The sequence below is a fragment of the Cetorhinus maximus genome, chromosome 15 (assembly GCF_964194155.1).
Source record: "Cetorhinus maximus chromosome 15, sCetMax3.hap1.1, whole genome shotgun sequence".
In the NCBI taxonomy this organism is placed as follows: domain Eukaryota; kingdom Metazoa; phylum Chordata; class Chondrichthyes; order Lamniformes; family Cetorhinidae; genus Cetorhinus; species Cetorhinus maximus.
Window position 1 is genome coordinate 72,472,244 of NC_135893.1, and position 11,097 is coordinate 72,483,340.

At 45.6% G+C, this 11,097-nt stretch overlaps 1 protein-coding gene across 1 annotated transcript in view; it reads left to right on the forward strand.

Annotated features, from left to right (window-relative positions):
- LOC144691120 (solute carrier family 38 member 10-like) overlaps nucleotides 1–10,440 on the forward strand; it is a 47,312-nt gene extending 36,872 nt beyond the window's left edge. Inside the window, exons 10-12 of the mRNA XM_078559191.1 lie at nucleotides 509–615; nucleotides 2,366–2,513; nucleotides 10,106–10,440. Coding sequence (XP_078415317.1) covers nucleotides 509–615; nucleotides 2,366–2,513; nucleotides 10,106–10,440 — 590 coding nt within the window. The remainder of the gene's footprint in view (nucleotides 1–508; nucleotides 616–2,365; nucleotides 2,514–10,105) is intronic.
- The last annotated feature ends 657 nt before the right edge of the window (nucleotides 10,441–11,097 follow it).

Genomic DNA, 11,097 nt, shown 5'->3' on the forward strand with positions numbered 1-11,097 from the left:
AAGGTTTGCTATTGGGAGGAGTTCATAATACTGACCGTAAGGAAAATATGACAAAGGATCAGACAGGAGAGGAAGAGAGTTTTTTAAATGCAGCAAGTTGTTATGATCTGGAATGCATTGCCTGAAAGGGTGATGGAACCAGTTTCAATATAAACTTTCAAAAGAGAATGGGATAAATACATGAAGGGGGATAATTTGCAGGGCTGTGTGAAAAGGGCAGGGGTGTAGGACTAATTGGATAGATCATTCAAAAAACTAGCTAACTGCACGAGGGGTTAAATATCTTCCATCTGTGCTCCCTGATTCCAGTAAAGCCCAAACACCTAATAATGACAATCTCTTTTCCTTCTCATAATGCATTGCATTTTGCCAATGCCTATTGGTGCAGAGTATAAAGTTTGGTCTATGCTATAAGTTAAAGGAAGAGCAAGGACATGTGCAATCTTTACCCCTCTCACTCCAGCTAGGTTCTCATTGCCCTGATTGTGGGATGTGTTTGGTCTTTCAGTGGAGACTGTGTTGGGAATTATGGGAACCACCATGGGGAGTTTCATCTGCTTCATTTGTCCATCTGTAATTCATGCAAAACTGCGGAAAGATACTTTCACAGGAAGAGTAAGTATAACCTTATTACATTATAATGTAGTGCCCTAAACTTTAGCAGTCTAGAATGGTCATTTACCAATGCACATTCAGCAGTAACAGTTTCCACCTTCACACCTCAAACCATGGATTTTATTCCTGTAGGGCTGTTCCTCATGATCGAAGGGCTAGATTTTATTTTTATCTGTTGCAGCAGGGGTGATTTTTTACCCCCAGGTCATTTGCGATTTTAAAATGCTAAAATTCTGAAACCCAACCCCAACCTGCCCACTTCCAGTTTTAATGGGAGGCAGGACAGAGACAGGCAGCCAACCAGCTCGCAGGAGGTAGGCTGCCAATTTAAATATTATTATGATGCTGCATGCCTCATACTCAACCACCATTTTAAGCTTAACCCTGGCCAGTTGAGATTTCTTGGCCTCAGGAAACCTAGTGGCTAAAGAGAGGTGTTGATGTGGATCCAGGAGATAGGTGTCTTTCTGCTTATCTGCTGAATCCAGTTTACCCACTTCACTAAACAGTTGCAACCAGACACTATCTCCCACTCCAACTCTCTGGTCTCCTCCAACCCCTGCCAACCTGGCAGTTCCTGGCTCTGAACTCCGAATGGCCCCTGCTCTGGCTTCCCTGATCTTTCCCAGCTCCAGACTCCGATCTTCCTCTCCACTCCGGCCTTCCCAATCTATCCTGGTTCCCCTTCACTCCCCAGCTGCAGCCTGGTGCTGAAGGCCTACCCACCTAACAGCCAGCAGCCCCTCAATCGGGAAACGGAGGCAAAAATGGTGATCCAATCCTGGCGTTAAGTCCGGCAGGACCTTTGGGAAACCAGTTCTTCTGGATTTCTCAAAAAATCAGCCCTCCCTGCATGAGCCCCTCCTTGCTTCTGAAATGAAGAATTCCCTCCTGGATATTGGGATTTTTCACGAGAATAGCCTTAGTTTAGGTTTTGGAAATGCAAAAAAAAAGCTGTATTTCCAAGCTGCGTTCTTACTGGGCAAGCAGCATTACACCTGTGCTGCCTCTTTCTTCATAATAGATGGCATGAATGTTCATGCTCAATGGCAAGGAAGTCCATACTGGTGAAAGGCTACCCGTGCTTGCACTAGCAAGCACATTTCCAGGTCAGACATGGCACGTGAATAATACAGAAGAAATCATTCTTTGCTCTGCTTTAACCTAAGGTGCATTCCTTGGGGAACCAGGGTAATGATTTCATGATGCAAATCTCTTCAAGGAATAAATTACGCACAATTTTGTACCTTGAACTCATGCCAGACTTGCTACTGCTGTTTATATGTTGATAAGGTGAGATGGAACAAAGGTGGGAGAAGGCTTGTGTGTAGCATAAACATTAGTATGGGCCCGATTGGCCCTATGGCCAGTTTCTGTGCTGCAAATACGATGCAGTACAATGTTTCCATGACATTGGTCCAAGATGTTCTACAGGACAGGTCAGCACAGAATGGTTTAGTGTTGACTGGTGGGCTGACGATGGAATTATGCAAAGAAGACTCATCTCATTTAAAATCCCAATATCCAGCAGGGAATTCTTCATTTGTCTCATCAATTAAATAATTGATTTAACTCACTACATCTTTAAATGCGCGGTGACATTGAGTGAATCTATGTTCGGATATTACAGTATTGAGAAGAATCTCATGCTCACGTGTGAAAGCCTAAATTCCAAGCTCCATTTTGAAGCATGTATGATGGTCATTACCAATGCATTTAAAAGAGTCTCAATTGAAACCTGGCCTTTCAGGTTGTTCTGGGAATGGGAGTACTCCTCCTCCTTATCCGTGCGTCCAGTATCGCCAATTTAAACAGGGAGAATTTCCGTTTACAACCAGTCCGGAAATCCATTGTGATCGATGAATCAGGAACAGCACAGCTAACATACAGGAACAAAGGTAAGATAGTTGTTCAATTTTTAATGATGGCTCTGTGATGGAGGTGTTTCTGCCAGTCGGAATAACTCCAGCAGCCAGATTTTCCAATAGCTCCAGAGGCAGGACCCGAGGTGACCAGGCAGAAAAATCACCATGGGAGGGCGATGTGCAGTTTGCTGGCATCTTCCTGCCCTGGGTCATTTTTCAACAGGTCGGATCAGGTGCAAAACTGCTAACTGCCCTCAAACAGCAGCCAATAAAAGGCAACTATGGGACCTATTGAGGTCCCTATTCCACAATAAGTGGGCCCCCTGTCATGGTCAAATCATGGTCAGTGGAAGGAGATGACCTCCTGGGGACAGATCAGCGGCCAGTACTCCAGAAACGTTTATTAAAAGCAGAATTTATGGTTGTTAATGAGCAGATCTTTAAAAAAAAATGCCATTTCACAGCTAACCATGGTTATGAACTCATATCCCCTAGGTTACTAGTCCAGTACTATAGCCACTAGGATACTGTACCCAGCCATTGGTACAGGTCCTGGCCAGGCGCAGGAACATCAGGACCCCGGATACAAGCCAGCCCCTCCCAGGGCTGAGTGTTGGCAAAATGGACAACAGACTGAGGCACAGCCAGAGAGTCCCAATTGGACTGAAAGCTTGGGCCTAGATGCTAGGACAGGCTGTCCAGTAAGAGAGGGGTCAAGGTCAGGCCACCATGCTTTGGAAAACCCTGGGCAGCTAGAGACACCCAGTGAATAGACAGTCCAGAAAATGAGGTGGAAGGCCAGGATCGTTACCTTGTTAACTCCTTTTGGATTGCTCCGATGGGACTCATCCTACTGCAGGAGCAGACGGAGCTCTGCTCCCCAAAGGAAAAGCCAAGAAATTTAAGTGACAAAAGGAGACAGAGACCTGCCGGGACGAATCTCTGTCTCTTTTTTCTGAAGTGGATATTCCCCATGGACAATGGTCAGGAAATTGTTGCTCTAAACTCTTGTTGCCAACTTAAGTACAGTCTTAACCCCATGTAGTCAGTTCAACCTCCCATCATTAGACTTTGGTCTTTTAGCTGATTATTGAATGACATATGGACTGAATTTCCCATCGGGAATTGTCAGAACCAGTTCTGTGAGCCAATCCGGTTGTGGCACCCAGCCCCCCGCCATGTTATGGGAGGTGGCCAATCAAGAGGCCATTTCCGCATTTGCCATCCAATTAAGGATGGCAGGCAGAACAGAGAGGCAGTAGGCCCAATTAGGGGGCCTGTACCACTGGATAGCTGGCACCCCCACCCGGAAAAGGTGGGTATTGCTGAGGCAGAAAGCTGAGTGCAAGGGCATCTCAAATTGGAGCTGCTTTTAGATGCTTGCAGAGGATTTAAAAACCATGAAGGCCCATGGCTGTTGGGGCCATCGGTGTGGAGGCTGATCCTTGCTGCTGGGAGGCTGGTTTCTAGGTAAAGATATCAGGGTATATGGGAGTTGAGGCAGGTTAAAGGCGTTGAGTTACAGAACAGCCATGATCTAATTGAATGATGGAGCAAGCTCGAGGGGCCGAATAGCCTACTCCCCTTCCTATGTATCTATAACCATAGCCTTTCTCAACCAATTAAACAGCTGCAGTTCCATTTGCCAAGTGTCCATTTAATGTTTCCAAGTGGGACATTCAGCCTTCGTTTAGCAGCTGGGGAAGAGCTTCCAGGCCAGTTAAATGATATATGTTTAGAGATTGCGTAGCCCCTGTTTACACACCATCAGTGCAGAGATGCAGGAGGTTTTTCTGGAAAGGGGTACAATGTTGTGCCTCGGACATTAGTCCATTAGTACTAATTTTCCAATTGAGGTTAATTCTCCAACAGTTTAACGTCTTGATTTTACTACATTACACAAACAGTGACAAGCCACTGGGAATGGATTCCTTGGTTGTAACCTGCTCAAGTAACGTGAATCAAGTCATAAACAAGACCAAAGGCCAAGTGCAACATTCTGCCCAATCGGGAAGCAGGTGTTTATCTGAATGCGACAGTTATCAAGAGTAGAGGAAGTTAGCATTTACCATATACTCGATGGCAAGCCCAAGTCATGGTTACAGATGAGAACGTAAAACTTTCATTATACAACTGCAGACTGAGTGCACTTCAGTCACTGGTTGTTGAGATACTTAGAAACCTGTGTATCTAACTGTGTACCCTTCCTTCCAAACACTCAACTTGGTATCACTTAGTCAACAATTCTCCATTTATCCTGTCCTTACTATTCTTTGCGCCTTTGCAGAAGCCTGCTTCTGGCTCTTAGCCCTTTACCTGCAGGTTTCACAAGAATTACCAAAAGGTATAGGAACCATACACATGACCTGTTATCCTAACGTTTATTCAGATTGTGGTAGATTGTTGGACTATGGTAGTGAAATTGTATTAACCTTCATCTCCTCTTTAAATCTGAAACTGGAAGATAGGAGGAGGCTTGAGCACAGCATAAACACCAGTATGGACTGATTGGGCTGGTGGCCTGTTTCTGTTCCACATAGCTTTAATGATTTAAATTTACTTAAAGTACAAATACACCAATCATCGTAAGTTGCACCATAGGCTAGCAAGGCCATAGAAAAAAACTAAGCTCTTGACTTTATTCCTAAAGAGATAGAATTGGGAAGTAGGGAGGTTATGCAAAACCCAAATTGAAACTTGGTTAAGCAACACTACTATGTGCAATTCTGGTCTCCATATTATACAAAGGATACAGAGGCACTGGAGAGGGTGCAGAGAAGATTTACAAGGATGATACCCAAAATATGTAGGTATACGTATCAGGAAAGGATTGACAGGCTGGGTGTCATGAAGATATTAATGTATATAATGTTATTGGAAACTACTTTAAATTGGATTTTTGTAGGGTCTGTGCCTGTGGATGTGAGTGTATGTGTATGTGTCTTAATTGGATTAAAGCCAGCTAGTCTGGGTGCTTTGATGTAGTTTTGAGATGTTAAACAGTAAGGTCGAGGGTACGTTTGCATTTTGCTGAATAAACCATTCAAAGACTGGGGGTGAAATCCTGCACCTAGCTAGAAGACACCGAGCAACATGTTTATATTACTAATAAAATTGGTACTATGAAAGGGATTTTATTGTTAAAAGAGGCGGAGTTCAAAGGGCCTGGTGATACAATGAGAATTTACATTCAAAGGGAAGGCTAGGTATAAACCTGGTGTGTGAGTCAGAGGCATGTGAGATCTAGGCTGCCTGTTAGCCTACCACTGTGTCTGCAAAGGAACCAAACTGAAAGGGACCTCATTTTGAACTCGTAAGATAAAATGTGCTTTGCCTGGTGTCTGTTTAAAGTCTACGGGTTATTGTTGCTTTGGGGAAGATTACCTGGGAGTGATTAATTTGGGGATTTGTTTAATAGTTATGTTAGTAATTTGTAGACATGTGCATATGTTTAATGCCTTAAGTTAATAAATATTTAATTTAATTTATATAAAAACCTCTCAAGGCCTGTTGGTTTTATTTGTGAATTCCGAGCTGCATCTCAAACATACCAATTGAAAATATAGGTTATGACAATTGTTTAAAGTTTACTTCTGGGATTTTAAATAACTCAGCCTTTACCAACTACTGTGTCATAACACTGGGTCTCTTTTCTCTTGATAAAAGAAGGCTGAGGGGTGACTTTATCGAGGTCTTCAAAATTTTGAAAGGTTTCGACAGAATGGATAGAGAGTGAGTGTTTCCTCATGTGGGGAAGAGCATAACTGGAGGCTATTGATATAAGATAGTCACCAAGAAATCCAATAGGGAATTCAGGAGGAGCTTCTTTATCCAGAGAATGGTGAGAATGTGGAACTCACTACCACAGGCCGTGGTCGAAGTGAATAGCGTAGAAGAATTTGAGGGGAAACGAGACAAACATATGAGGGAGAAGGGAATAGAAGGTTATGACCGGTTTAAATGAGGAAAAGTGGGAAACGGCTCAAATGGAGCATAAACACTGGCATGGACTGGTTGCGCCAAATGGCCTGTTTCTATGTTGTATATTCCTATGTAAAATGTCTAATATAATGGTGAGGCACGTCTTGTATTTCTAAGTGGAGAGTGTAGGTTGGGTCAATCCTACATGACATTCAGTAATTATTTTCTTCAATGTGACAACCTCCTGTTTGCTCGCCATTTGGACTGGGGTACAGTTCCACGGTCAGCCAGCACCCTGAGATGCTGGGATACAGTTCCACAGTCAGTCAGCACCCTCAGGGACTCGGGTACAGTTCCACAGTCAGTCAGCACCCTCAGGGACTGGGGTATAGTTCACGGTCAGTCAGCACCTTCAGGTACTGGGGTACAGTTCCACAGTTAGTCAGCACCCTGAGATACTGGGGTATAGTTCAAGGTCAGTCGGCATCTTCAGGTACTGGGGTATAGTTCCACAGTCAGATAGCATTCTCAGGCACTGGGGCACAGTTCTACAATCAGTCAGCACCCTCAGGGACTGGGGTATAGGTTACAGTCGGTCAGCACTCTCAGGGACTGGGGCACAGTTCCACAGTCAGTCAGCGCCCTGAGATACTGGGATACAGTTCCACAGTTAGTCAGCACCCTGAGATACTGGGTTACAGTTCCACAGTTAGTCAGCACCCTCAGATACTATGGGACAGTTCCACAGTCAGTCAGCACCCTCAGGGACTGGGGTACAGTTCCACAGTCAGTCAGCACCCTCAGGGACTGGGGTACAGTTCCACAGTCAGTCAGCACCCTCAGATACTATGGGACAGTTCCACAGTCAGTCAGCACCCTGAGATACTGGGATACAGTTCCACAGTCAGTCAACATCCTCAGGTACTGGGATACAGTTCCAACAGTCAGTCAGCATCCTCAGATACTGGGGTACAGTTCCACAGTTAGTCAGCACCCTCAGACACTGGGGTACAGTTGACAGTCAGTCAGCACCCTCAGATACTATGGGACAGTTCCACAGTCAGTCAGCACCCTCAGGGACTGGGGTACAGTTCCACAGTCAGTCAGCACCCTCAGGCACTGAGGTACAGTTCCACAGTCAGTCAGCACCCTCAGGGACTGGGGTACAGTTCCACAGTCAGTCAGCACCCTCAGGGACTGGGGTACAGTTCCACAGTCAGTCAGCACCCTCAGGGACTGGGGTACAGTTCCACAGTCAGTCAGCAGCCTCAGGGACTGGGATACAGTTCCACAGTCAGTCAGCACCTTGAGATACTGGAATACAGTTCCACAGTCAGTCAACATCCTCAGGTACTGGGATACAGTTCCAACAGTCAGTCAGCATCCTCAGATACTGGGGTACAGTTCCACAGTTAGTCAGGACCCTCAGACACTGGGGTACAGTTGACAGTCAGCATCCTCAGGTCCTGAGTTCAGTTCCCGGGTCAGTCAGCACCCTCAGATACTATGGGACAGTTCCACAGTCAGTCAGCACCCTCAGATACTATGGGACAGTTCCACAGTCAGTCAGCACCCTCAGGCACTGAGGTAAGTTCCACAGTCAGTCAGCACCCTGAGATACTGAGTTACAGTTCCACAATCAGTCAGCAACCTCAGTTACTATGGGACAGTTCCACAGTCAGTCAGCACCCTCAGGTACTGGGGCACAGTTCCACAGTCAGTCAGCACCCTCAGATTCTATGGGATAGTTCCACAGTCAGTCAGCACCCTCAGGTACTGGGGCACAGTTCCACAGTCAGTCAGCACCCTCAGATTCTATGGGACAGTTCCACAGCCAGTCAGCACCCTCAGGTACTGGGGTACAGTTCCACAGTCCATCAGCAACCTCAGTTACTATGGGACAGTTCCATAGTTAGTCAGCACCCTGAGATACTGGGATACAGCGCCACAGTCAGTCAGTGCCCTCGGGCACTGGGGTGCAGTTCCACAGTCAGTCAGCACCCTCAGGCACTGGGGAAATGTTCAACAGTGACCCCCACCCTCAGATACTGGGGTACTTTTGTTTTATTCTCTCATGGGATGTGGGTGTCACTGTCTAGGCCAGCATTTTTTGTCCATCTCTAATTGCCCCTTGAGAAGTTGGTGGTGAGCCGTCACCTTGAACCTATGCTGTCCATGTGGTGTAGATACACCAACAGTTCTGTTAGGGAAGGTGTTCCAGGACTTTGGCCCAGCGGCAATTAAAGAACGGCAATACAGTTCCAAGTCATCATAGTGAGTGGCTTGGTGGGGAACTTGCAGATGGTGGTGTTCCCATTAGTCTGCTGCCCTTATCCTTCTAGGTGGTAGAAGTTGCGGGATTAGAATGTGTTGCTGAAGTGTGCTGCAGTGAATCTTGTAGATGGTACACACTACTGCCACTGTGAATCAGTGGTGGAAGGAGTGAATATTTAGCTTGGTGGGTAGTGGCACCCCAGCACGATCAAGCAGACTGCTTTGTCCTGGAAGTTGCCAAGCTTCTTGAGTGCTGTTGGAGCAAGTGGAGAGTATTCCATCATGTTCCTGACTTGTGCCTTGTGGATGGAGGACAGGCTTTGTGTAACCAGGGCATGTGTTACTCGCCACAGAATTCCCAGCCTCCAAACTTGTAGCCACATTATTTATAGGGCTAGTCCAGTTCGGTTTCTAGTCGATGGTAACCCCCAGGATGTTGATAGTGGAGGATTCAGCGATGACAATGCCATTGAATGTCAAGGGGAGTTGGTTAGGTTCTGTCTTGTTAGGGATCGTCATTGCCTGGCACTTGTGTGGCACAAATGAACAGTTCCACCATCACCTTCAACCTCAGGTATGGTCAAGTGGGCATTGATCCTGGGTAAAGTGAGATATGTAGACATCAGTGCCAATGTAGGGGCCCCGACCTTCACTTCAGGGGTCACTGGTTAGCAATCAGGATAGGCTGAAGTCCTTTCCCAGGATTGCTGAGATTAGTTGTAACCCTCACTTACTGGCCCTGATAAGACAAGCCAGGATCACAACTTGAACCTTCTGCAGGGTCTGGTTGGCTCAGTGAAGACTGCTCTAACCAACTGAACCATTGGTGAGGTGGTGGAGGGGGGTGCGTGGGTGGTGGGGAACGGTGGGGGGCTGTTGTCTAGATCTTGCCAAGATCACACTAGAATGGATACATGCATAAAAATAATGGATCCCAGTAAAAAAATTGGGATTTTAGTTGGGAAGGATTGGCAGAACCATAATCCACTGTAGCTTTAAAACTTGTTCTGTGTAGTCAGACAAAGCAGGCTTAGGAATATGGGGACACAGCAACAAGAGGAGACCGTCCTGCCTAGAGCCTGTTCCACACCATTCAATTAGATCATGCCTGATATGTGTCTTAACTCCATCTACCTGCTTTGGTTCCCTAACCCTTGTTTAATAAAAGCATACCAATCTCAGCTTTGACATTTTCAGTCAATTGACCTGTAACGTCAATAGCTCTCTGATGGAAAGAGAGTTCCAGATTTCCACTACCCTTTGTGTGAAGAAGTGCTTTCTGACATCTTCTGATTGATCTAGCTCTAATTTTAAGAGATTTCCTTTTGTTCCGGACTCTCCCACTTCAAGGTTTGGCTCACTGAACAAGATACCTGTGAAAATAAATGAGCATGTATTTATTTCCCCACATGTCCCACCCCCGCCCACAGGACTGGTTTTACCGGAATTGATGAGTAATGCTGGCGATAAACAGTTTAAACAAGAAGGTCGAGGGCTCATCGACATGCCAGGAGGAACTGGGGCAAGCACTGTTGTCAGCAAAGAAGCTGCCAGCACTAAAGAGGTTGTCCAGCTCCGAGAGGCTGGTTCCAGCACAGAGGAAAGATTAAGGGAGCTGGAAGAAACGGAAAGGAGAAAAGCAATTCTGCCTTTATCAGAAATCCGGCAAAAAGCAAAAACATCAAACCCACCCACCGGCAGGACACACAGACTGAAACGGTCCGCCAACATGACTGTGTCAGCCTACACTTTGAAAAGGAAATGACAGATCAAAACTTAAATGACCACTACTTAAATGTCCGGCTACTTTTCAATTTAGCAAAAACTGATTTTGGAAAGATCGAAAGTGTTAAGGAAAAAAGAGCCTCAAAGCCTCAGTTTGTTCTTTGCTCTTCCACATTATCAAGCTACACCGAGTTGATTGAGAGCTGCTAGAAAGTGAACCTTCTTGTGTCAAGAGTTCCTCTGTATTTTTCTTCTAATTATCCTCGACTGGAAGTAAAGGCTACACCATTATCCACGAGTAGGGTAAGGGTCGTCTCTGACAGTGTGCTGGTCTCCAAGGAAATGATTTCCCGTCTCCTATCTTGACTACAATAGCCACCTATGTCCTTCCAACTCAGTGTAACGCCTTTTAAGGATGTGTAATTTATTTGAACAAAAACTGTCAGATGACAGTCTGAAACAAATATCATTTTTTACTCAAAGAGAGTTGAGATCTGCTTCCTTCTGTGAGCATATTAGCCTGGATTTTCTGATTGCATTTCCCATGGGCATTAACAAAACACTAATCAGAAAATACAAGCTATAATCATTTAATTCAGCTGTACAGCATCCATTTTGCAAGTGCTACCACTAACCACCCCCATCCCAAGGGCAACAAGAATGCACACATTTCAGGTCATCCGCCATATTGAGATAG